At 38.6% G+C, this 27,289-nt stretch overlaps 1 protein-coding gene and 1 long non-coding RNA gene across 2 annotated transcripts in view; one reads left to right on the plus strand and one right to left on the minus strand.

Annotated features, from left to right (window-relative positions):
- ERO1B (endoplasmic reticulum oxidoreductase 1 beta) overlaps positions 1-22,375 on the plus strand; it is a 57,673-nt gene extending 35,298 nt beyond the window's left edge. The window contains exons 5-16 of the mRNA XM_019548613.1: positions 2,793-2,875; positions 5,168-5,241; positions 7,664-7,784; positions 7,875-7,921; positions 9,732-9,743; positions 12,368-12,394; positions 15,196-15,288; positions 15,450-15,696; positions 16,327-16,396; positions 18,314-18,400; positions 19,993-20,126; positions 20,935-22,375. Coding sequence (XP_019404158.1) covers positions 2,793-2,875; positions 5,168-5,241; positions 7,664-7,784; positions 7,875-7,921; positions 9,732-9,743; positions 12,368-12,394; positions 15,196-15,288; positions 15,450-15,696; positions 16,327-16,396; positions 18,314-18,400; positions 19,993-20,126; positions 20,935-20,995 — 1,056 coding nt within the window. The 3' untranslated portion in view covers positions 20,996-22,375. The remainder of the gene's footprint in view (positions 1-2,792; positions 2,876-5,167; positions 5,242-7,663; positions 7,785-7,874; positions 7,922-9,731; positions 9,744-12,367; positions 12,395-15,195; positions 15,289-15,449; positions 15,697-16,326; positions 16,397-18,313; positions 18,401-19,992; positions 20,127-20,934) is intronic.
- Positions 13,213-15,188, minus strand: LOC109319963. Its single transcript, XR_002103685.1, has 3 exons — positions 14,892-15,188; positions 14,187-14,188; positions 13,213-13,226 (listed from the first exon to the last, which is right to left on the minus strand). It is a non-coding gene; the product is annotated as an uncharacterized LOC109319963 (long non-coding RNA).
- Positions 22,376-27,289: the final 4,914 nt, after the last annotated feature.

Below are 27,289 nucleotides of genomic sequence, written 5' to 3' on the forward strand. Positions count from 1 at the left end.
AAAGACTACCTGAATTAATGGTTCTTTGCGTCAGTTCATGGATTGGTCCCCAGAGTGGGAAGAGGGAAATGGGAAGCAGTATTCTTGGTAAACCTACATGTATTGTTTTTTCACTACCAAATAGAGACTACAACAATTGTTATTCTCTGTTTAAAAATAAATAAATAAATCTAAAATGCTGCTAACCAGATGCCTTAACCAGGTTACTTAACCAGCTTCCAGTTTTTAAAGCAAGCAACAACTTTCCAACTTCCTAGCTGCAGAGAATTCTGCCTACAGAATGGTGTCCTAACCTTGTCATCTCATAACCTAACTGCTGTCGTCATACTTCCTTGTTTTAATTGTAAAAATAAAAATGAATATAATCTATTTTAATTCGGTTAAATACCTTCTGAGAATTCCTGTTTTAAAAACAAAAACCTGAATTCTACCCAGTTCTCCTAATTCTCATCCACAAAACAGGTAAAATACATGGAAAGCAGTATGTTTGTCCTTTTTTCATTAAAGACAGTTGAGGAAAACTTCTTGCTGTATTGGGAACATAGTAGTGGAAGCCCTTGTGTAAGCACCATTCCAGCAGTTTCTATTATTTTTGCTACTGTTCATTATCTGATATGGCAGTTTAATTCAGAAGCCATCAGCAGTTTATCTACAGTTGAGCTAACACTGGTGTAGCTGAACTGATTATTCCGTTGCTGAAAACCTCTAACTTTTATATAGCACAGACAAGGCATGAAACAGCCCTGCCAAATTTCTTTTTTAAGATGAGGTAATGCAGCTTTCATGCTAATGGAGGTCACCCTTAGGTATGTGTTGTCATAAAAGGTTATCTGTTCTTCAGAGGCTGTAATATTCCAGGTGTTTCCTACAGCACTTACTTCTAAGTAGTATCCGAAATACTGACTAACCTATGACTTTTTCAAACGTACTGATTTTACTGACTTTCAAATGTGGAATTACTGATGACTCTAAGCTTTCTAGAGATCTAAATGGATGGAGCAGGACAAAGGGTCAGTCTTCTTCAAATCTTGTAGCTTCTGGATATTGGAGCACCACTATTACAATGTAATTGTATATGTAGTTTATAATTAGTATTAAATACCCTTAAATAAAATTTAAGCTAGGGGTGCAGTGATTAAAGATTTTTCTTGACTAATACAGATAACCAATTTATTAACCAACCATATTTGATAACTGATTTATAGGAATTCAGCTGGGCAGCATGGAAAGCAGTGCCCTTGCAGTTAAGGCTGGGGGGGGGGGAACAGATTGTGGCCCCCACGATGAGGGAGGAAGTGGAGCTGGGACAGGGGCAGCAACTGCCTAGCCAATGCAGTGTATGCAATCCTGGGGCTGGGAGTTCAGTGGAGCTGCAGGTGGCTTGTCCAGGGGGACATGGATGGATGGGGAGAGAGGGCTGGACAGCTTCCCACTGCTGGGCACACCCCCGGGGAAGACATGCGCCTTCCCCAGATTTGTGTGCAAGGCGAGGGCAGGCTGCCAACTGGGCTCAGGGCCAGGGACTGCGCCAGTTTCTTTCCGGTGTGGGAGCTGCGCCAGGGCAGGGTGGGCTCAGCTGTGTGGGTTGGGTAGCAACGGCGCTGGGAGGGGTGGCTACAGGGGGGCTATGGGGAATTTTGGGGTGGCCATAGCCCCCCAAGCTTCCCCTAGTGTCACCCCTGCTCTGGGTATTTTGCTCTCCTGCTTTCCCTTTGGGAGTACCCTGAGCAGGGGTGATGTTAAGGGGAGGCTTGAACTGTAGCCACCCCAAAATTCCCTGTAGCCACTCTCCCAGCCCAGGCCCCCCACTGGGAAGAGGCCCAAGCAGCCCCTTACCCTGAGCATGCAGTAAGCAGCCCGCCCTCCTCCTGTGTGCAAATCATGGGAGGCATGCGACTCCCCCTGGAGTCCACACAGCAGCAGGGAGCTGCCCACCCCCTGCCATCCCTGGACAACCTGCCTGTGGCTCCGTTTCCCGCCCCGCCCGACTTACTGGCCGGGCACTGCTCTCCAAGCCGCCTGGCTGCATCCGTGGCCATGTGCGTGCTGCAGCTACGTGCATGCATGCAGCATTTATTGGTGACATCATTGTCTACACCGGCCAAAAAAAAGCAGATAGCCAGTGATGTTAATTTCCTTTTATCGGTGCTGATCTGATATACCATGGCTATATCAGTGCATCTCTAATTTAAGCTCGTCTCTTCTACTCCTGAGTTTATGATGAGACGATAGAAATCTGAGTGGAATTCTAGCAGGTCAGCAGTCTTTCTTCAAAAATCTGTATGCATCTCAAATTGTATTCCAAATGTATGGAGTTGCTGGACAGTCCTTAAAATGAACAGAGTAAACTAAATAAGTAAAAGTATAATGAGGATCAAGTGAAATATGAGATCATAAGAGAACATAAAAGTTTTTCTTCTAATTTCAGAAGGATCTGAGCCCTGTTCATGTATATGTGATGCTTGTAATTCAGGAATTATACATACATACAGCTATAATACGTTGAATGATTTTGCAGGCTGCCTTATAAGAACCTAAATTAATATTTGAAATGTTTGAGACTATAAATACCATTCTAACTTCTAATATTAATGATTTTAATTTTCTGTCATAATTAATATGCAGAGTGAAATGGAGTCACTGGAGCCATCCTCGGAAGCTGAGTGTGTGGTTTTTTTTCCATGCCAGCAAACTTCTGTTTATCACAGAATTTCAACTTTCCTGAGAAAAGAGTAAAGTGAAGGGCATTTTAGTTGATGTGAATTTTATACTGAATATAACATTTCTTACAGTACTCAAAAGCAGCAAATAACACCAAAGAGTTGGAAGACTGTGAACAAGCTAACAAACTAGGAGCAGTGAACAGTACATTAAGGTAAGCTGTGCTTAAATAGTACAAATGAAGGACAGAAGTTCATTTATACCAGAGTTTGGTAAACTTTCCTTAACGGCAGATGGAATTAACCTTGCTCAGTTTTGGGTAAGCTAACACATATATAGCTTATTTTGTTTGTGCTCAGGGGATGGGGTTGTGTGATGCCTTGAAGCCAAGAAAAGGGTGCAGTATAATTTTAGATGATTTTTCTTTGTTGGAATGTTGTATTCACTGTAATCAGTATGAAACATACCAGAGTTCAGGAAAGAACAAGAGAACTAGATTTTCTTCCCTGACCTGTATGCTGGGAAGGATCTGATCTGTAATATGAGAGGGAGGAATTCTTGCTGATGCAACACATTTCCCTCCACACATTTTAAATTGGCATCTTTCATAGGCAAAAGTCACCCTGACTGTAGCTTTAAAGGCCTGAATACATCATTCTTGATGTGACGGGCACAGTCGGTTTACTTCTGACAGAGAGCTCCTGGTGGGTTGGAAATGGCCAGTGTCAGGCAAGGAAGTGGCAGGTAGCTTCAGAATATACTTTTGTCACAATTTTTTTCCTGTAAAGTGCTGAAGAATCTCTTTTTAAAGACACTTATGGAAGAGGTAGGTTACATTTTAAAGACCTCTATACCTTTCAGAGTAAATCAGAACTAGCCTTCTGCTTAACCAGGATCCTTCCCTGCCCTTCACCCCACGCCAAGGTTTGACTGAAGCCAATAAGGTGAAGTGGTACCTGGGGCTGCAGACAGCACAAAGTCTCCCTAGGTGGTATGCGTGAAGTTGGGTTCGTCTCGCCTTGTGTGAATGCGCATGTTTGTGGGGAGCGGGGCAACATTGTGGCTTGTTTAGTTTACAGCTACCCTCTGTGGCTTCCCTGTTTGCTCAGTTACTTTGAACTTCAGAGCAGGACACATCTCCCTAGACTTATTAGAAAGCTCCTCCCCTTGCCTCCCCATCACCCTTTGGGGAGGGGATTAGGTTGGTGTTTAGGCTCTTGGTTCAGGGTCTTACAACTTTGTGTGAATATCAGTTTTGATTACTGAAAGTGCTTTGATTCTTCAGTGGACTGTTAGTAGAATTTTCTGAATAAACAAATACCCCTAGTATTGTTTCCTTTATTTTCAAGGCACATAGGATTTTTTTTACTGTGTGATAGATTATTAGTGATGGTCTTGAAATTTGGTAATAAGTGGTTTACATCTTGGGTGAAAAGGGTTAACAACTAAAGAACTAAAAATACTACAAAATGTTTTGTGAGCAAGGGTTAAGGAAGTGTTTTAAGTTCAGTTACTTAAAAAAAAGATTTTATACATACAGTGGCTGATTTCGCAGGCAGATCATGGGGCTGCGTGCCATTTTCGTGGGCTTATGGCAGGCTGCCCCCATGCCTCTGGCTGAAGGGCTTCAGTGGCCCTGCCCCTCACCCCTGTGGCCTCATGATCAGCAGCTCTCTTAGCCAATTGGAAGAGAAGGGAGTGGTTGCCATCTTGGCTGCTCCACTTCATGACATCAGCTTCTTCCTCACCTGGCAAGCTGCCAGGCCAGGCCGCAGTGGCCATTAGTATGCTGGTTCTCACTAGGGAGCCAGCATTTTATTTTTTTCATTTGGCAGACAATGTGTGATTTATTTATTTATTTATTTTGGTGGTTTCCACATAATTGTGAATTGAGTAGGTCCCTAATAATACAGAATACAAAGCAGTCTTCCATGGCAGAGATTTGTTTTTGTTTTGCAGAGTTTTCTCTATAGTGAGGGTAGATGGCCAACCTGCGGCAGAAGTGGCCCAGGTACCTCTGTGAGATGTGTGACAGATTGGGGAGGAGAAAGATCAGGGAGTAAAAAGCAGATCAAGCTGGAGCACTCAGCAGGGAATGGAAAAATTGGAAATTGGGCAAGGGAAGGGATTGGACTGGCACAGAGTATGGGAATGGGGCTGATTTGGAGTGCTCCTGCCAAAAAGGTTGCCCGCATTCTGCTTAGTAGTATGTAATGAAGTTCTTGTTCATGCTTTGTAGGGTTTATGTTAATTAACAACTAACAAGCAATAGGTCATTAACATGTTGAACCACATCTACAGTCATTTAAAAAATTAATTCCAGAAGTAGTATGAAAATGAATGTCAGTTTTCTATATCTAATGTACTTGGTTTATGAATGTTAATTTTGACATTATTCATGTATATGTTTAAAATCAAATATTTTAAGTCAAATGAAATTGAAACAAATGAGTTTGTTTCTCTCTTTCTCTGTCTTTTTTTTTTTTTTTTCCCCTCCCTCTTTTAGTAACCAAAGTAAAGAGGCTTTCATTGACTGGGCAAGATATGATGATTCACAGGACCATTTTTGTGAACTTGATGGTAAATGGAAGAAACTTCAGGTTTTTTGTTGTTATGTTCACTAAAAATCTGACTTTAGTTGATTTTAAAAAAACAAATTTTACTTTATAATAACTGGTTTACTAAACAAATGGAAAGGTATTGTGCAAATAATTACTGAAAGAAAGGTTAACTTTAATGTTATATTGAATGGTTAAATAAGATATCAGAGCTTGTCACTCCCAGTTCTAAATACTGCATTAATAGTAGGCATCAGCCTCAAATATTGATTTGATGGGCAGAACTTACTAATAACGGGCAGGAAGCCCCTGTTTCAAAAAGGAAAGGAAGAAACTGCGTGGGACAGTACTTAAAATGTTTTGAGATTCTTTCTGCTAGTACAGGAGCGCTAGAACCCACCTCCTGGACAAGCATTTGCTCTCTTCTTACAACCACTTCAGCTGCTGTGCATTTCTTTCCTTCTCAGTTTCTCAAGATGGCTCTATTTTACTGACTGTTTCCCTTTTGCCCCTTGCTATTCTTTAACAACTTCTGAAGTGACTCTTCAGTTCTTTATTAGTAGCATTTTCTTTCATTGCCAAAACAGCTTTCACTTTCCACTTTTTCAGCTCTCTTTAGCAGTATAAGAGCAAGTGCTCAGCAGCATTAATTGGCTTTTTATTTAAGTGTATTAGACGTTAGTTACTAGATTTAAAAAAAATTTTAAAAGAACTTATTGCAGTTTTTGGCATGGTAAATCACATCTTATTTTTGTGATCTTTCCAGTTTTCACTGACCTAAAAAGCAAACAGTTTTTTAAGTCAGAAAAATATCATTGGATTAATGTTAGAGTATTAGTAAAATGTTTAACTTTTGTGAAAAATTATTGTTATGACTTTTTAAAAAAAATAATCCTTAAATTAGCTGAAACCAGTTTCTGCAAGGAATAAGGGAAATTACTTAATGAACTTCAATATACAGCTTTTCCTAGTTAAAGAAAGGGAACAGCCTCAAATGCACTGGAAATTAATCCTGGTTATCAAAAAGGTTAAATTTTAATATTTAAAAAAGGGGGGAAAAAAACTTAGACTAAAATGTGTTTAAAAAATAGCAAGTTCCTTTTAGCTAACAGATGCATCTTCAGAAACACATCTTGTAAGGTTAGTTAGAACTTTCAGAAAATATGCAAGTTTTCTCCAAAGTGTTTTCACATTTTGGAAACAACTTAATTTGAAAAACTGAGGGGTTGGGTTTGTTTTGGTTTGATTTTTTTTTTTTTAGTACTAATTTTTTTAAAAATCTGCTTAACTTCTAAGTAGGTAAAAATCAGTGGGACTACTTGCATATAGGTATTGTGACACAGGTGAAACAGCTTTCAGGCTTGGGCCTATATTTAAAATAACTCAAGACTGTAGAATGTGCACCCATAGGAAATGAAAACTTATAAAATTGCACCTCAAACTTCATCAAATGCAAGATGCATATTTTCAACCCTGCCTTTCTCATTTATAAATGTTTTAAAAAAAAAACCCAGTCAAACAGTCCAAACAAAGCACTGTATTTGCACCCTGGCAGATGTTAAAATAATGGCACAATTTGTATCTGAGGAATTATATGCCCCAACAGTGTGTTTTTGTTTGGGACAATTCATCCAATCCCAATTGCTTCACTATGGGGCTGCCCTGCAGATCAGGCAGGAGATGGATTTAGCCTGGACTCTAGGCATGAACTTCATTCTAGCTAGAAACCTGGTGCTGTCCAGTGCTGACAATCATTGTTGACACCAGCTGGACAGCCCTGGGTCTGCTTCCAGATCTGGGTCTAATGCCAGCATTCATCTGACTGTTGGCACAAGTGAGGCAGCCCACACATCTGGAACACAACACACACCATGTGTTCATTTTTAAGGTGCCATATAAACCAGCCACAAAGATGTTTTACTTTATGTGGAATCTTTGTAGCTGGTTTGCCAATTATGGCTCACATTGAATGTATCCCATTTGTAATTTATGGTGCAAACACATTAATCATACCACACATATAACATGTGATGGGGGCCAAAATGCTTCCCTTGGCATGAACACATACTTCCATGTTACTGGAAGGCGGGGAAAGGGTTTTCTTAAAGATGAAAGTTTAAATAGTAGCATAAAGTGTATGGTATTTGTACTAACGAGAATAAGCACATGACAATGCTGTCATATTGGTAAGTACTATGGTGATGAGACTAGCACAAGAAACTGCATTGATTTTATTTTATCTTCTATTTAATGTTTCCATTTATTTTGTCACTGCACATTACATATAGAATGTGCATGATGGCATTAAAATCATATTGGAGATCAAAATTGTATTATGCCAGTCATCTCACTTTTACTTAATACTGTGTAATTTTTTTTTTTGGTGAAACAAAGGCCTTTTAAAGTGATTAGTTAGAATATGTAACAAAGGGTTTCCTGTTTAGATGAGAGATCTCCAGATGCCCAATATGTGGATTTGCTGCTGAATCCAGAACGTTATACTGGATACAAAGGGCCTTCTGCATGGAGAGTGTGGAACAGCATCTATGAAGAAAACTGCTTCAAGTAACTGGGAAAAGTGGGAAGGTGGTTTATACCTGAAAAATAACATCCTTTCATACAAAAAAAATAAGTTTTATTTTTATTTTTTTTCAGGCCTCGATCTGTCTATCGTCCTTTAAATCCACTGGCACCTAGCAGAGGTAAGTTTCTTAAGTATATTTTGTGCTTGCTAAAAAAAATAAATCTTCAAATCACTTGTGGTACAATACAGTGTCTTTTTCCATTACAGAGTATTTAAATTAATACGTTATACTGTAGTTTATGTCTGTTAACATCCTGTTGCGTTACTGTAGTAAGACATACTAATCTGAAAGCAGGCAAAATATAGATAGGGACCTACTTGACTCATGGTTTTGTGGAAACCACAAAAAAGTGTTGCCCACGATTGCTGTGATCACCAGGAAATCTTACATTGGCTACTATTTCCCATGAACACGACCAAAAAAACAAACAAACCAGCAGTGAGGTAAACTGAGTGAAGGAGCTCTCCACCAATCAGAGGTGAGGGGTAGAGCTGCCAGGGCCCTTCTTTCAATTAGCACCAAGAGGCAGAGCCACAGCTAAACGCCTGCAAAATTGGCTCTTCATGAAAAACCTGTTTTCTCTCCATGCTTTACACCAGCTAAATCTTCTGTCCACTGAATACAGGACAAGGTGGCCTCTGAAACCAGTTTCTCTCTAAGGAGCACCTGGCCTCATCTTCTGTCTTATTTTACTGTGTAGAAATACAAACGAGTTGGCAGAAGCAAGATTGTGGCATTGAAAGAAAACAATTCTAATCTTATTGTTTTAAAATAGCTTTGATTCTTCCTGGTTGCATGTGCTTAACCTATTTCCAGCTAAATAATCTCAACAGTCAATGAAACTCTGTATGAGTAAATTAAAGTGCATATGTAACTCTTTTCTGAATCATGGCTAATGATAGATTCTTCATTCCTCACCCACTAAGAGTTAGAAAAATCTTTCCAGGAGAATACTAAAAATCCTTGAGGGCAGGGAACAAAATGAGGAGGTGGCTGAAACTTAGTTTTGGCACCTCAGTGTTTATGGGCCAGTACAACGCAATGTGATGTCTTTTGTTTTGTTTTGTTTTCCCTGCTATGTTAATAGTATCTTCTTTAATGTTACTGGAAGATGGGTTCCACAAGGAAAAGGTTTTCTTAAGGATGAAAGTTAAAATAGTAGCATAAAGTATGTGCTATTTGTACTAACAACATTATTATTCAATTTCAAATAAAATGGAATGAGTATAAAATTAAGAATTGATTAATTCAAAAAAGCTATACAACATGAAAAGCTAAGATGCATTTATCAGTATGTAGAACCATGCCAAAACTTAGTCACTGCTTTTTAAAACTGAAGATCTGACAGTTGAATTCAACCAAGAATCCTGTTTTAAAAGCTAATGGCACAGCGCATGCATACTGCATACCGCATGCATAGACATGGGAAGAATCTTTCTCTGTTCAGTATTTTAGAGTCCAATTTAAAAAAAAATCTGATGTTGACCTCAAAGATGCGTTCCTGAGAGTTGCAAATTGTTGAGCATATTTGAGTATTATAGTATATATGTTGTTTTTATACTTCATCTGTTACCTGTGAATTTTAAAGTACTGTCCACAAGGTCAAGAAAAGCTGCTTATCTTACCTGATCTCCTTTCTAATTAACCATAGAAACTTGCCCATAATTTTCTTCATTAAGCCCAGAATTTTCAAGTCTTAAGATAAAGCATATAATGTAGAAAGGTGCCTAGTTGTGCCCTTACAACTAAAGTTCCTTTAATGTACCCTGTTTTAGACCTAAGTTTCCTGTATAAAAGAAAAATTGTCTTGATGCATGAATATTATAATATAGTAGGGGACACTTTATTTCCCTTATTGAGTGAAAGCAGCCTTTTTTTTTAAAAATGCTGTATTTTTCTTAATTTACATTTATTTTCTTTCTTCTAGGAGAAGATGATGGTAAGTTGTTTTATAATTTCTATAATAATTCAGTAAAGTCCAATATTTCTGATTATTCACTTAGGAGCATACATTTTTCTCTCTCTAAAAGAAATTCTTTCATCTTGGCTGTCTCCTTCAAGTACAGAGAAAGGAAGCAGAAGAGAATTATACATTACTGACTCACTCCATAAGAATATTTGTAAAATAACTTAAGAAATTATGCAAAAAGCAAGAGGAAGAAAAGAAAGGATTTTAATAAAGTATGTCAGCATGCTCTGTTTTGGGGGTCTTAAGATTAATTTTACAGTAAGCAATGGCTTATTTCTAAATTAAATGTAATCACACAACACAAGAAAAAGATCTAGGTGTCATTGTGGGCAGTTTTGTGAATAAATAACCTTTTTTTTTGGTCATTGCTGCCATCCCCACATCAATGGACTGCTTGCTATCTTCGTGTGGGGTGGCTGCCTGCTTTGCAGGAATTGGGGTCTTGGTTCTGCTCTGTTTTCTAGCTGTGGATCTTCTCTAGTGGTTGTTAGAGCACAGACAAGAGTCTATGGTTTAGCAGCCACAGTGGCAGCATGGGGCTTCTGCCCCTCTCGCCCTCTGAATGCTAGGTAGAGGGCATGGTCATGGGAGCTGGCTGTGCCACCCTGAGGGAGCCCTTCTTGGTCTTGCCTATTAGTTGATCTGTGGAAATGGGAAGAAGCACCATGCCCTGACAGGTTGCTGCTGGATCAGCTATTGGCGCAAAGGACTGTGGGATGCTTGTACACAGAAATGCCTGCCAGTACCTTAAATTAGTAACACAAAACATTCCTGCAACAAAATGTTACTATTCCAAGCCTAATTTTGAATTTTTTTAAATTTTATTTTTATTTTTTTTTGACCAGCTATAGGTATAGCTGGTTATTTAAAGAACCTTTTACTGGAATATTGTGGAAGACTGAATAGAAATGATTTGTCTTTAATGTTCTGATTTTGTTCTGGATTTGTCAGTGTCCTCAGTATGAATAACACTTCTAAGTCTACTTGTAAATGGATAAGTTCAGTATATTGTCATCAACTAGTATTTTTGTTTACTTTTTTCAAGATGTTTTTCTGTATTTTCCTTTTTAATGTACTCCTTTGTATAGAGAATTCTACAAATTCCAACTACATCTATAATTTTGCCTCTTCAGATTTTAATTTTCTCCTGCTTGTTTTTAAATTATGTTTTACTGGTATAAGTCTTATATTATAAAAGGTAACAAACAAAAGTTTTTAAAGCAAATCCTGAGTGCTGTGGTCTTATTTCAAAGTACTAGCTCTTTCTTGGAAAAAAAAATCTCATTTCTAGTTTAAAAAGCTACAGTAATCAACAGACTTAATCATTGAATTGCATAAAATTAAGGTTGGGAGGGACCTCAGGAGGTCATCTAGTCCAACCCCCTGCTCAAAGCAGGACCATCTCCAATTAGATCATCCCGGCCAAAGCTTTATCTAGTTGAGTCTTAACCTCCGCGGATGGAGATTCCACCACCACCTCTCTAAGTAACCTGTTCCAGTGTTTTCCTACCCTCCTAGTGAGGAATTTCTGATTTAATATCAAACTTCCCTTGCTGCAACTTGAGACCACTGCTCCTTGTTCTGTCATCTGCCACTACTAAAAACAGTTTAGCTCCATCCTCTTTTGAACCCCACTTTAAGTAGTTGAAGGCTGCTATTAAATCCCCCCTCAATCCTTTCTTCTCTAGACTAAATAAGCCTAGTTTCCTCTGCCTCTCCTCATGTCATGTCCCCTAGCCCCCTCCATTTTTGTTGCCTTCTGCTGAAGACTCTCCCATTGGTCCACATACTTTCTATTGTGGGGCACCCAAAACTGGGCACAGTACTCCAGATGTGGCCTCACCGGTGCTGAATAGAGGGGAATAACCTCCCTTGCCCTGCTGGCAACACACCTACCAATGCAGCCCAGTATACTGTTGGCCTCCTTGGCAACCAGGGCACTCTGCTGGCTCATATTCAGCTTACTGTCCACTGTAAATCCTAGGTACTCTTCTGTAGAGCTGCTACCCAGCCAGTCAGCCCCCAGCCTGTACCGGTGTTTGTTCCATCCTAAGTACAGGACTTTGCACTTGTGCTTGTTGAACCTCATGAGATTCCTTTTGGCCCAATCCTCCAATTTATCTAGGTCACTCTGAATCCTAGCTCTACCCTCCAATGTGTCTACTGCTCTCCTCTGCTTGGTGTCACCTGCAGACTTGCTGAGGGTGCACTCCATGCCATCTTCCAGATCATTGATGAAGATATTGAACAAAACCAGCCCCAGGACCAACCTCTGGGGCATTCCACTTGGTACCGGCTGCCAACTAGACATTGAGCCATTGATTTCCACTCACTGAGTCTGATGCTCCAGCCAGATTTCTCTCCACCTTGCAGTCTATTCATCCAACCTGTACTTCCTTAGCTTGCCTGAGAGAATGTTGTGGGAGACGGTATCAAAAGCTATGCTGCTCGTTAGGACTGCAGTAATGGAAGCTATATTGCTTTTTAAGTTATTTTAGTGTCTTGTGATTTGAATAAAGTAAATAGTTGCATTAAACAAAGTGTTATATTTATGAATACTTACAGATTTTTAACATAATATTTTGTGTTTACAGGTGAAGGCTTCTATACATGGCTAGAAGGTAACAGTCAACCTAATACCTAAAATGAATATTAACTACATTTAAAAAAAGCATATAACAATGCTGCTTGGCTCTTCCAATTTCACCATATGCTTAGTGGGTGCCACTAAGATGTTGATTCCAAAGCAATAACTGTCTTTTAATAAACCAGTGTCTGTAGGATGTGTATGAAATGCTTCATCTTTACAAAGACATTAAGACACTGTTTGGAATACTAGTATTCACTTTCACATTACAGATGATTCAACAGGAAAACAAATTTGTTGCTAGGGAATAGGATTTGGTAATGGAGATAACAATGTCCTGATAAATTATATGAATACTACTTAGTCAGCTGGCTTGCATAAAGACTTATGAATAACCTCTTTATTCAGTTGCATCTAACTTAAAATCACCTTCTTTGAATTCCTCTTAAAGATGCTCTTTTCTTCTAAGTGGAGAGACATTAATATTTAGGGTTGACCTTTAGGTCATTCTTAGGTAACCTGAACCATGTAAGCTACTCTTCCACATCTGTGGCCTTGTAAAGATGTTCAGATTCTACCAGGCCCCTCTCCCACTGGACACTAAAAGTGTGCAGACATTCAAGCATTTTCTCCCAGAACAAAAATGGCAGTTCCAGAATTAATATAACAGCAAGGTAGAAATTGCTTCTGGGAGATTTGAACACATTTCCTCTGGTTTAAATCCTCCTTGTGACTAAGAGGAGTGGATCCAAGGGAGAGGCTCCCTTGCCTTCCAGAGATTGGGGTCATCCAGCTGCCCCTTGTCCATTCTTGGTGCTGTGCTCAAGAATATGAACAGTGGGTATCTTTTGTCACCTTTTGTGCTGCTATAAAATTTACATCCCAGGGAATTTTTCACAGAAACATTCAGAATTATGGGAAACTAGTTACTTTTTTTTAAAATTTCATCTTGTATCCTTAGCATCTGTGCCCAAACCTCCATCTCTGGGTGGATATGGGGTTTCTGCAACAAAAAGTAGCAATAGGCGGTGTCACTTTATTGTGGCAGACATTCAGTTTATCTGCTTTATGGCGGGGCAGCACAGGCAGCTGGAGCTACCCACATTTCAGACACCCCAGGCAGGCATCTGGAAACTTGAGCAGCCCAATCTTTCGCAGCCCAGGAATTCCTAGTCAGGATCCAGCCCCCAGAGCACTTGCCTGGCTTTCCCCGCTTACCAAGAGACATATCCCAAAGATCTCAAGGACACATCTAAGTAATGGGAAAGGCTGGGCAGGCACTCCCAGGGCTTTAGGGGCCCAATCTTTCACAAGAATAGGTGGAGTATGCAGGACTAAGTCCCTCAAGTCCTAGGAGAACACAATGCCTCTCTCCCTGCAGTATCAGTGGGCTGTATGTTTCATCCACTGAAGTGGGTCAGCTGTGCTGGGATGCATCCCAGCATAGGTGATCACATCATTCGGAGATACCTGTCACTACCCTATGATGTTATCCTAGCCCTTCTGGGAATCAGTCTGTGGGCTATTTAGCTGGGCTTATCTCTTTTTCTATGGGTTCTCCAGCTTTAACCATGCTTCATTCAGGATTTCAATGCAAGTAGTTTTGCTTTATTTGTAGAGTTCCTGGCTTGGCCACACACAACCATTTAATGTTACAGCTGTTGTCCTATTGAACATTTTCCCTTTGAAATAGACAAATGTACATTTGGAGCTTCCTAGAGAAATTGCCTGCTTCTTCTAGACAGGTATTCACATTTGTAAAACAGTTGATAGTAGTTGATATTTGTCTCCCAGGCAAACTGGATTTCTTGTTTTCCATCTTAAACAGCTTCTTGATTTTTAATTGTCTGTTACTGATTGTAAAGGCCAAGCAGGTTTAAAATTAAAGGTATCCTAGATGGGTGGAAAAATATTCTTCAAGAAAGTGTAGTTAAGCCATTGAACAGTTAATTTTGTTTTGTAGTAAACACTTTTTATTTTGCTTTTAGCACTTAAATATGCCTTTCAGTATACAGCAACATTGGCTTTAAAATGAGGATATACTTCCTGGTAATATAATCTTCCATTCTAGTTTAATTTGGTAATGGGGAGAGTTGACTCGAGCTGTTGGGGCGGATGCAGTAAAGGTGGAAGCATCATAAGCATCTGTTGTGCGCTCTGTGCACCATAAAAACACTGATTCAGAAAACGGATTTTCTTTTTAATTAACTTTAACTTGAACTCAGCAGATGCTTTCTTGTCTCTTCTTTTATAAGGGACTGAATGCCCTACATTACTATTCCATGTCATCTTATTTCTTGCAACCACTTTCCTTCAGTGGTTCCTAAAGGCCACTCTAGACTGTCTTTTAGTGCAGGTCCCTATTGCATTTGATACCCATTAGCCTTACTTTCGCTTCCTCAAATATAACAGCGTATTTCTGTTTTCCAGGGCTGGTAGTATGTACTGTTGGGTCTGCGGCTCTTTCCTGGTTACTAGTACTTTTGAGTTAGTTTATCTTGTTGTTGGTGATAGTTGTTACCCTCTGTTACAAGAGGATATTCAGTGACTTGCTGTGCTCAAGATGTTCTTCCCACTTCCATGCACCCAGGGAATTGACTTCTGACAGATGAATTGTGTTTTTCCAGTCCTTTTTGTTTGAAATGTATCCCTTCTAACTAAACATTAAGTTGTAATGCGTACCCAGCAATCTTAGACTTCTGCGGTTCTATTTGTCTAGTTTAGTCTTTCTCTTCCACCCAAGTGGAACGATACAAACTTTTTCTATTAAATTTTCATAGAGCGTTATTTTAACTTGTTACAGTGTTTTGATATGCAATTAATCTTTTTGAACAGGTCTTTGTCTGGAGAAAAGAGTATTCTATAAACTTATTTCTGGGCTTCATGCTAGCATCAATTTACATCTATGTGCGAAATATCTTCTTGAAGGTAATTGATAATCAAGTAAAAATTCTGAATGTTCTTATTTTATGCTACTATTGGAGTTCAGCTTATTTTTTCTCTAATCAGTCAGGTGTGTGTGCATAAAAAGCACTATTTTTCTATGTTTACAACCTTTACCCTTTTTTTTTTTTTTCCCCTTTGGTTAGAAACCTGGGGAAAGCCTAGCTGGGGACCTAATGTAAAAGAGTTCATTCGCCGCTTTGATTCTATTGAAACAAAAGGAGAAGGACTAAGAAGGCTAAAAAACTTGTATTTCTTATATTTGATTGAGCTACGTGCTTTGTCAAAGGTTGCACCATACTTTGAGCGTTCAATTGTAGACCTTTACACTGGAAATGTCAATGAAGATGCTGAATCTAAAGCTCTCTTGTTGGATATCTTCAGAGACACAAAGTAAGACATGGGGTCTTTTACTAGTAATGTGAAATTTCCAACCAGATTCTGGGAGAAGTGACTTTTGGATAGAGAATGTGTATTGAACAACAGGGTGAAGGAAGTGGGAACTGTGGGAAAGTAGAGAAGCTGGAAGAGAGAAATGGAGGTGCCAAAGAGTGGAAAAGTTTGTCAGCGCTATTAAGAAACTTTTTTTAAACGGAAGCCTTACCTTGCTCTATTCCAGTTAATAGTATAAACAATTCTATTGAATACTAGAAAAAATGCAGCATCTAGGCTTTGTAAATGTTAAAAACTTTTAACAGGATCAGCTCTAGGAATTATTTTCTATGTATTAAGAGTTTAAATATTTCTGAAAACGTTTTTTTATTTTGAGAATCAGATGGCTAGATATAATTATTGATTTAATGTACATCTCAAGTACCCCAGAGGATTAGGATTTTAGCCTTGTACTTCATTATATTTAATCTGTATGTGCAGGTGCATTACTTTTTGCTGCCACACAGGCTGTCATGCTTCTTTCATCAATATACATTAGCAAAAGTTCTAAATACTTGCAAAATCGTGCATTTGTGAACTTGGATGGTAAATTGTTGCGAAAGTTTTTATTATCGTAATTTGTTTGATCAGGTCTTTCACTATGCACTTTGATGAAAAGTCCATGTTTGCAGGAGATAAAAAAGGGGCCAAATCACTGAAGGTAAAGTTCTACAATACATCTGCATTTTAAGTTGTTTATTTAATGATTAAAACTCATAATATTGTTTTAATGACAAGCAGTTTCTTAAATCGTAATGATGGGTGACCCTTGTACAGAGGTCTTACAAAGATTAAATTGAGTCAATCTGCCATGTGGTTGCAGTAAGTGTGTTAGGTATCTAAAAATTTCCATTAAGGTAGCTGAAGAGTTACTTTGTAGTACCTTCAGCCCAGGACATTGAAATGTCTTCTGCTGTGGATACATGGCAAGTCGGATCTTCCTTAATCATCATGATAAAGAGCATTGTTTTTTATGTGGAATGTTCCCTATAGGGCATTCTTTTTCTAACAACATTTTGTGGGTGGGCAGAAGTAATTCAGTTTCAAAGAAACAAACACAAGTTTCACATCAGGAAGACCTGAAACTTAGGCCCCTACTACACATTACATATATTATGCAATTAACTGGTGACTAGCGCAATAATTTAGACCAGTCAACACATGCAAAATAATTTATCACATGATAAAAATGACTACCCATCAATAAAAAGAGCCACCCAACTGTAAAGTTAGTGCTTGAAAATGTGTGACAACTTTATAGTAGTTTTTATACAGCTTTAATTTGAATGCATAGTAGGGCCTTTAGAGCAAGGGTGGGCAGTTATTTAAGCTGGAGGACCGCTTAGGGAGTTTTGGCGAGCTGCTGTGGTATATTACTAGACTGGTTCAGGAGTGCCGGGCTGGTGAGGTCTCCGTGGAGACTGGCCTGAGACCCTCCCAGGCAGGGTGCACTCCGCTAGGCAGATGGGATGGAGCTGTGGGCGCAGGCACAGAGTGGCAGGCAGAGCTGGGGTCAGGATTGTGGGGAGGTGCCAGTAAGGGGCCTTGCAGGGAGTGGATTATGGCTCTGCCTTGCTGTCACTACCCTGTGATCCTGCCCCTCCATCTCCCTGCTCATTCTGCTTCCAAATGTCACTCCTCTCCAGCCTGTGGTCCCATCCCATCACCTGGCTGAGCATGCCCAGCCCACCGGGGTCCTGGGCCGGTCTCTACTAGGCAACCTGCCCACTCCATCTGGTGTCCCCAGCAGTGGGTGCAGGGTGGACAGGCTGGGGTTCCTGGGCAGTGGGGCTGGGAGTGACACTGGTAGTAGTCACCAGAAGGAGACACCACCATCAGGGCTGCCAGGAAGCTAAATCTAGCTGCCATGCTACCCCAGCCCTGCCACATGCCTGAGGGTGAAGGGCCCAGCTACATGCGCCACACCCCAGGCTGGCCCCTGTGCCTGGGTCAAGTGGCCCAGGGGACCTGCCGTGGGCTGCAGAAATTCCTTGTGGACCATATTTTGCCCACTCCTGCCCTAGAGTAAGGACTTAATCTTCAGGCACTTCATCAAGGTGACTTTGTCTTCCATTGTTGTGTGGCCATGTATTCAAAATTGGTTGATTTGTATCACATTATTATGACGTCAGAAATTTTTTCACTGAATTAGTACAAATTTGTTTCATACTAATTCATTATATTAGTGTGACAATTCAATTTGTATTTTAAAGGTTGCTTACAAAACACCCAGTTGTCTGTTTCTAGCCTAACTATTTTTCTAAATGAATGCTTTGGATAAATTATAAAAACAACTTTTTTTTTTTTTGCTCCGTATTAATTTTGTACTCCTTACGTAAGTGGTTGCGGTTTTCTGTTTTTCACCGATTAGCTGCGTATCTATCTCTGAATACCTACATTGTAATCTTTTACAGGAACTCTCTTAGGGAAATAAGTTGATTTAGTATAGCATTTAATAGTAGAACAGTACTTCCTAATAGTACTATATTAGGAAAGCTGATGTTTTATAAATTTTGAAAATGCTGGGCTTTTTAAAGGCTCATTTAGATCGAAACTTCTTTTATGCATTTATTGGTAGGAAGAATTCCGGCTTCATTTCAAGAACATATCCCGCATAATGGATTGTGTTGGCTGTGATAAATGCAGATTATGGGGCAAACTGCAGGTGGGTTGTATTTTGTTTACTACATGCACATTATTTGGGAACTTACTCTCTCTCCTAGAACTTGTAGGCTGTCTGTTGCCTTACTGCTGAGGTCATGCGTGTGTTCAGTCTTTAGTGTCTCTGTGCTGTCATATAATTGAACAATTATTAAAATCTTGGAAATTAATTTTTATAACTTGTCAGAATTCTTTTACAAAAATGTAGATTTTCAAAGTTATGAACAATAATAACTAGCATCAGAAATTCATAATAACACCTAATAAGATTTTGTTCAATATTTCGGGCTTCAAGTGTAGCATGTTCCTGACATTAAATAGCTAGATGAGCCTTGCAAAATCCATTCACCAAGGACAAGTAGGAAGCTTTTCTGGCAAGCATAACAAATGAAGTATACCCAACAAGAAACATTCCAAAAGCATGCAACTGATTTGGGAACCATGACACTTTAAAAATTGGATTCTCTTTATCTGCCTTCTAGTGTCTGCATCTTAATCATACTAATTTCCCATTTTTCAGATGCCTCTTTCCACCCATAAGGCATAGGTACATTTTATTTTTTTTAATGAAAATTGAGGTCACTGTGCATTCACTAGCCTCCGGAAGTGATGGCTTTAAGGGAAAAAACACACTTTTTGCAAGACTTGCAATAGAATTGGGTACATTGCCAATTTGTGAAATGTCCCAGCTGCACATCTAATTTCATTTTGAAGAAGGAAAAAAACCTAGGCCATATAGCTGGAACACAGTCTTAAATGCAGTCTTATTATCTGGGAATAATAATACTTTGAAATTGAGTGCTGCCATCATGTGATCAGACTTACAGCATTATAGGAAGAGCTGCACACTTAGTTCAGCAGCAAAATGAATGGAGGAGCAAGTACGGCCCCTAGGTTTTCAGGCCTCAGCTCTCCTGGCCTGTTAGGAGAAATTGTGTTCTGTTCTCTGGTTCCCTTATGCTACTCTTACCCTTTCTTCCTCCTCACTTTTCATTGACTAAAGCCAAACAGCTTCCCCATTCTGCAGTCTCTTCTTGCAGCTGCCTCCAACCACTGCCTTCTGCCCAAATTCTGTGGTCCTTCCCCAGTGCATAAAAGTAGTAGTAGAAAATAACTGTTTTCTTGCCTCCAACCCTCTTTAGCACCTCTGGGCACTACATGAGTTGGGAGTTGGTATTTAGATCACAAACCTCACTCCTTTCCTGCAGGTGGAGAAACCAGGATGTGAAGACTTTGTATTAGGGAAGACTGTGGTTTGACCAAGGGGAAGGGAGAAGAGATGAAGTGACCCTGTAGCAGTTATGAGGCCTAACTGGAGGAGAGGGGGATGATAGGCTCTACTAGTTCTGAAGACTTTTTTCTACTTTGTGATTTAACATATTTGGAAGAACAAGGAGAGAGAGTGTAAAGAGAAATTAACAGATAAACTTTAAAGGTCAGGAATATGTTTAAATTATGATGAGGCAAGTGCATAAGGATCATCTATATGTTTGCTTGTGTTTTAATAAGCATCTTCTCAATTCTGTTTTTCCTCTGCCCCAGGATGAACTAAACTTGAATGTATTAATGCTAAAAAAACCTAAATTTTCTTTTTAGACTCAAGGATTAGGAACTGCCTTAAAGATTTTATTCTCCGAAAGAGAAATACAGAACCTTCCCGAGAATAGTCCATCCAAAGGCTTTCAACTGACACGTCAAGAAATAGTTGCTCTTGTAAATGCGTTTGGAAGGTAAGTCTGTGTTTCTCATAAAATAAAAATAATAGCTAGTAAGTTCTGAAGTGTTGCTCATTAATCCTAGCTATCTGGAAGGAAGTTTAGAACATATTTTATTTTGGATCTTTTGAGGGGGGAAAAGTGCCTTATTTAGACTGATGCTTCCTTTTCTGTAGAATCAGGGATTCGATGAGCATGGCACTTCTCTCAGTAGTTTGGTCTGGAATGTACACATGAAAAAGAGCGTCTTAAAAAAAAGAAAAAAGTTTAATCTTAATTTACAAGTGGGCAGAGACTTGAGGATGCGGTGCCTGTATTTGTCCATATTATTTAACTATTAGAATAAATGCTTTTAATTGGTAAAAATCTGGCCCTTGAGCATAATTTTGCCAGTTTAAGGGGGAAAAAGGGGGTCCTTCACTGTGCATAGGAATTAAAAGAAAGCCTACTTTGTTCCTCAGACCACACTTTGGAGAGCTGACAGAACTTTTCAGGTCTCTAGCTCTTGTCCTACTGACAATCATTTTACATACAACTGAAACTGTTGATACTGCTTTGTGACCATGGTCATAGTTTAATGATTGAGAGGGAAATGAAGAGATTTATTTAAATTCTTGTGATCATCTTTTTACTGTATATTTTGGGTAATAGCCATAAATATTGCAAATTTCTTATGAAGAAAAATGGTTTTGGTTTCTAAAATGTTTTAAATCAAATTGCTTGATGGTGAATAAACAAATGGAGAATGGATTTGTAATACCTTTGCTAGTTTCAAGTTATACTAATACCCCCTTCCCCTCCCTTTTTTTTTTTTTTTTAACAGGCTTTCAACGAGTATAAAAGAATTGCAGAATTTTAAAGCGTTATTGCAGCATACTAGGTAATGAAGGCTTTTGCTCATCCTGGTAGTGATGACCATTAAATGACTGCATCAAGCAGAAAGACTAAACAATCCTTACAGGACTGGTTATGAACTGAAAAAAAAATCAAATAACAACTTGAATATTTATGTTGTTTCAAATGGAAATGGTTATTAATTAGAAAAGATATTTATGAATGACATGTATAGTTTTTAAACAGGTAAATTATGCTGACCTCCTGTCCAGTTTCTCTGCTCCTCATTTACCAGTATATAAATGTTTTCTTTAGTTCATTCTTTCATTCAGAAACAACTGTTTAACATGAAATTACTATACCTTCATCCTGACTGCAGTGTTGATGTGAATAAACTTGCCCTACCACCAAGAAGAAAACACCAGGTGGTCCTTCTTTTTAAATCACGGGTATCAGTATATTCTAAGGACCAGATACCAACTGAGTTCAATCCTATAGAAGGAAATCCTTCTTTTCCTTTTAAGCTCTTGCTTTTATTTCCTTGCATTAAATTTTTGAAAAAAGTGGGGAACGGAATTGAATCTCTGTTTTCTGCTGTGACAGCCTTATCAGCCTGTTGATGCCAACTATTTTCTCCACTGTTTGTAAACTTGATTTTTTTTTTTTTTTTAACATACATGTGCATAACTGCCTTGTTGCTGGTGGAGCAAGAGAGGAAATAACTTTTACCAATCCCTTAACTCTGCCTGTGTCTGCTGAGGAGGTTTTAAAAGTTTAAGTGCTTGCTGCTAGCTGAGGAGCTTGGGTCAAGCTTGCCTTTCAGTCTTTGGTCAGAGGTTCAGCCTCCAGAAATTTTGTGTTATAAAAAGTTAATATAGCACATTTGAAGTAGTGGAAATGTGTTGGCTTGAATGGGATTGCTTGTTTGTTTGTAGTTCTACATGACAAGTGCAGTGCAAAAAAAGAAAAGGTTGTTTATAGCTTTTTTTAGCGGTATGTTGAGGATTTTTTTTAAGTGTTGGCATTTAATACTGCATACTTTATCTATGCAATCCCTAGCAGTTCCTTTTTAAAAAGGGTATTCAGCATACGTAATGAAACGGGTATATTACAGTGAATCTTGCATAAATTGATTGTTCTGTCAGTGTCAAAAGAGAATCCAGAGACAGCACTACTGATTAATAGCAATCAATAATTGATGTAAATTTAAATTGAAATAAGTAAAGCAAGGAGAGTAGTATTTTAAATCAACTTGTTTATAAGTTGTAGTAAATTGTGTTTTGGTGAGGATAATTAAATTCAATATCAATGTTTATAATGCTGGTACAGTCTATAGATGTCTTTATAGCATGTTTTATTTTCAAAAGTAAAGACAGTTTTCACAAAATGAATAAAGTGCTCTTAAACATTTTTCATCTTATCAAAGCTTACTCTGACTTTGCTTGTTGGTCATTACATTTTATTTTCTATAATGCGGTTCTTTACAGTGGAGAGAGAACTCTTGAAATTTGGGATTTTTGTATGGTCCTTCTCTGGTCTTGAGCCACAGGCAAAATTACTTGCTTTTTTTCCCATTAGAAACAAATTTGCTTATCCTGCTTATAACATTTGATCTGTAGTGAGGTAAAAGTACTGTGAAAACTAAATGGAAAATTACTTCTTGTGATAGTTGACTAAATTATCAGTGAAACTGGTATCCAGTTTTCATAAGTTTTACTGTTAAGACTTAGAGAAAAATGCTATAACTCATTTTAAACAATGTCTTGATGCAATGTTAAGGTAAACTAATGCTAATTAGTAAACTAATTTCTCTCTAGGGAGAGAAATTGCACATGAACCAGAATAAATGTTTGGAAACCAGTTCAAACCTGTAACAATAGAAGTTCAGCATAAATAAACCACTTTCAAAATGGCCGAAACCAGTTTGAGATAAACCTGGGTGGAAGTAGTATCAGACTTAAATCAGTTTATTGAACTTTTTCCCCAGATCCCCTCCAGATTCAAGTGAACTCACAGTCCCCCAGCATCTCATGATGCTTTGTACCTCCCCTGCAAGCTCCCCGTTGCTGGATGGGCAGTCTAGCATTGACCCAAGCTGTCTGCTCCAGAAGAACAGGGAGGTGTGCTCTAGCATCCCCCGACATCCTGCCTGGGCCACTGCAGGCATGCGGCTGCATTTTCAGAGTCAAAAGTTAATGTCTGTTCACTTGTAGATTGAACCAATAAATGCAGTTTAGACTAATCTGTGCAGATTGAATCGATTCAGCCTCAGGCTTCTTGACTGTCTCCACTTAGCTAAAATGTAGCTTACCCTGCTCAGTAACTTAACTGTTGTCTTGTTTCTAAACACTAAATTTAAAACTCTTATTTTGACTGGCTTATAGCTGAAAGGACCTCAGATGTTTCTCTCCCACATGTTTCCTTTGTCATTAAGGCCTAAAATTGAGCCTGCAGGTTCTCTCCTGCATGAGGCATGGCACATAGAAGAGATTTAAATTGCCTTGTTAGTTGTGTTGGGTGGTTATGCAAGGCTCTAGACATCCTTTCTCATTATTTAAATTTTAAAATAAAAATAGATACATGTTTTGACTTGGAATTTAAGATTATAGCATTCCTTCTTTGTTTCCTCCTTGCTTTGTGGGAGGGAGAGGAAAAATAGTTGGTCACTTTTTGGGGGGTGCAGTTGTATTGTCTTCAGCACCCACTTCCCAGCTAAAGTTAATGGACACTGGAGAGACATTGGTACATGTTCCTTCCATCCACGTGCTTACATGAGAGCAGGTTAGAGGATTTGGGGAGTTTGTGGTCCTTGAAGAGTAGCCTCCTGCACACACGGCCACAGTCCAGCAAAATGAATACAGCTGTACAGGAGAGCAGGAAGAAGGATTTTACTCCTTTTTATTTCTAGGCTGTCTGTGGCTTATGGCAGGAACCATAAGCCCTAGACAGACAAATCTTACAATCTGGTACAAACAGTATATTAAAATCCAAGACACAAGATTTGAACTTCTGAGGAGGAGATCATGCATGTTTAGTAGAACAGTCAGATAAATACTAATTTGTCAAATTTATCACAAACTGTTTCTGTTTCATTTGGTGATTGTGCTTTATATTGCTGTGCATGCATGAAATACCACACCGTACCACACTTAAGGCTTTGTGTTGATTGTTAGGAAGAAGAAACTTCTCTCTGTGCTTTTTTTTTTTTTTCTGAGAAATGATCTATAATACACTGTAAGTACTATAGATGCTGCTGCTTATAAATTAACAAGCTCCAACTTGTAAACCTCAGCGCTGTTCAATGTTTGAATCCTTAATGTATCTAATTTATTGAATTATGTAATTTAAATTTATTATACTCCAAAACTGACATTAGATCTGCTTGCTGCGATTTTAAACACACGTATAAATCTTTCCTATCTCTTACATCTGAATCTGTAAAATGCAAATTAAAGTAACTATTTTTCTGGTATACATTTTCCTTTTGTGAGTGTAAGTTTGTAATTTTTTCTTGGTTGAAGACACTGTTTTCCTTTTTAAATTTTAATGGTCTATGTGCATATCCTGTTTTTCTTTATATAATCATTGAAATAGGAAATAGGAATGCTGAAATAGGAAAAGTACCCTTTAAAATTCAAATGACCTGTTGGTCTTGCAACACATTTAAGAATTTTAAGAAGCTACAATTTAAGCACAACTTTAAGAAATTGAAGTCTGCCAAATTCTTTTTTACTTTTTTGTTGTATTCCTATTTAAAAGGCAAATCATAAGATATTTTGACTTTTTGAATTATAAGCATTAATACTTCAGTGTGCTGAATAAGCACTAATATACTGTTTTAAGCTGTTTTAATTTTCCTCTGATTATTTTTTAATGAGCATCTACATAAGTGGTATGACCAGCTGATGTAAACAAATTAGTAAAGTAAGTGGAAGGAAAAAAAATAAGCTAACTCCTCCCTTCAGGATGTAGTCTTATTTTCAGTGAATACAACTACTACTAAAAATGTTTCTACCTCCTTTCACCAGTACCATTTCTAGCTGTACTTACCTAAAATTGCTCTCAAATATAGTGTTTCATGTTGAAATCAGCTTTGGCTTGCTCCTTATTACAGCTCTACTTCTTTATTCTCCCCATCCTGCGCCCTGACATTCCTTGAGCTTTATGCTCCCTGATGTGTGAGCAAGATTAGCTTCCTTGCAGTTCTGCTTCTCTGCTCACATGTTCACTTCCTTGAGAATTTGGATGCTACTTTTTTGTGCATCTTCTCTTGTTTTTCTAGCTACCCTGAACTATCTTTAGTTGCTGGTCTTTGGCTTTTTCTTTACTAAGTCACTGGCTCTTTACAAGTCAAAAGAATTGGCTAAAACATTTGAAAACAATTTTACATTTGGTAGGATATAGCATGCAGTTGCAGTAGAACCTGACTCCAACCCACTTTGATTCATAAAGATCAAAATCCCTAATGAGTTAGAGTAGCTTTGTCAGTCCCCCCCCACATTAAGAAGCTAATGTCTGTGAGTTAGTTTTACTGAATACCTTTACTTGTCTAGGAACTTTTTTTCATATTTCTAAATGCAGCTTTTTAGATTTAAAATGTACTTTCTACTTCACTTTTGCTCCAGAGGAGAAAGGTTTTGAGAAGGGAAAGAGCATATGAGCATCTTAATAGTCTTATGTCGAGGGAAAGAAGTCTTGTCTTGTTATGTGCTACATCAAATATTTAATTTTTTTTTCTGCCAGTTAGGTTTCCTTGGAATTTTATTTAAAACAAAAAAAACCCTCAATCCTTTTTATTGTTTTACCATCTTACCTTAGATGCTGAAGTAATACCCCAAATTGAATGTTTTTAACCCACTGAGATGTGGTTTGAGAAAATAGCTAAGAAGTAAAAGGAATGGGAAATATGAATCATGTTACAGTATTGGCTTTTCAAGTTGGAACAATCTGACTGTTTTGTTTGCAAAGAGCATCTAAGCTACTTTAAAACTACTTTCAAGGGTTTTGTGCTCTTCACAGTGGGGTTTGAACTTGATGCACCATTACATATTACACAAGATAAAACCACTTATTCAGGCATCATTGAAGATTCCAGTGTTCTTTGATTTCTGTCCTCTTGAAGTTTTTTGGTGTTTAACTCAAATATTTTATTGGGTCTCTCTGCATGGGATCTAAACCAAATTCATCCCTTTGATTTCTGTGCAGATGTGGCTGGAACAGGGTTTCTAGATCTGCCAAATATGCTCAGTGTTTAACCGTTACTTCAGAAAATCATGTATCAAAGGTATTTGCCTATAATATTCCTTCTCCTAATAAGCCAGTAGAGAAAGGGTGGTAGGCTGCTACTGCTGCTAGTTGTATAGAGCCTATGGTAAGGTTACTATTCTATCCGGGAGGTAGGGAGAAAGCATTAATAGCCCAAGCTATGGAGCCAGCCCTCTTCAATGTGCACATATTTGTCATAATTGGCCAGAAACATGGGCACTTCTCAAAAGTACTTGAGTTCAAACTCTTAGGAAAGATTCCCTGTGGAAAACTGACTCAGTTGAGAGATTAAAGTTTAGCCCTTACACTCAATAAAAGAAAATGTAATTGCTGAAGTGCTATATTAGGCCTGAATAATCTTGTGGAGCATATTGTGGCATTTTATATGCTTTTCAGTTAAGGGAATGCCTTTTTTTTTTTTTTTTCTTCCCAAGTGCTAATTCTTGTGCATGTGTGGTCACATATATATAGTGGTCTTGGTATACATTAGCCCCATGTGCTTGAGACTTGGCATCTTTTTGCCCCCAAAAGTAAGTGAACTTCCCCCCTGTTTCCTCTGGCTAGGGACAGAAATTATACATAAACCAGTATATGTGATTGGCAGGGATCCTGGTTTTCTCTGTTTTAAAAATCACAAATTTTCTGATTTCTAAAAAAAATCCTAAAATCTATTATTAAAAACCCCCAAATCAGCATTTTTCCTAGATTAAAGTGTGTGTGTGTGTGTGTGTGTGTGTGTGTAAGTAAACTATTTAGAAGCCTACCTGTGACTTGGTCCTAACAAATTCTAAATACTTTTTTTCTTTCTTTTTTGGTATTTGATTCTTGTTTTCTTATCTGAAAAACCGCTCCTCCTACCCCCTGTACTCACCAGAATGTGGGTCTAGCTGCAGCTCTGCCCCCTGCTGCTTTGTGATGCCCAGATGACCTGCTGGTGCCCCTCACTCCCCACCCACAGCCCCTCGTCCCTTCCAGCACTGCTGCTGCCCTGCACTCGCATCCTGCAGCCCCCTGCCAGAGGGGCCCTACCTGCCAGGGCTATGGGACCAGGGCCTGCAGCCCTCTGTACCCTCCAGCAG

The sequence above is a fragment of the Crocodylus porosus genome, unplaced genomic scaffold (genome assembly GCF_001723895.1).
Source record: "Crocodylus porosus isolate Cpor-Errol unplaced genomic scaffold, CroPor_comp1, whole genome shotgun sequence".
NCBI classification, from domain to species: domain Eukaryota; kingdom Metazoa; phylum Chordata; order Crocodylia; family Crocodylidae; genus Crocodylus; species Crocodylus porosus.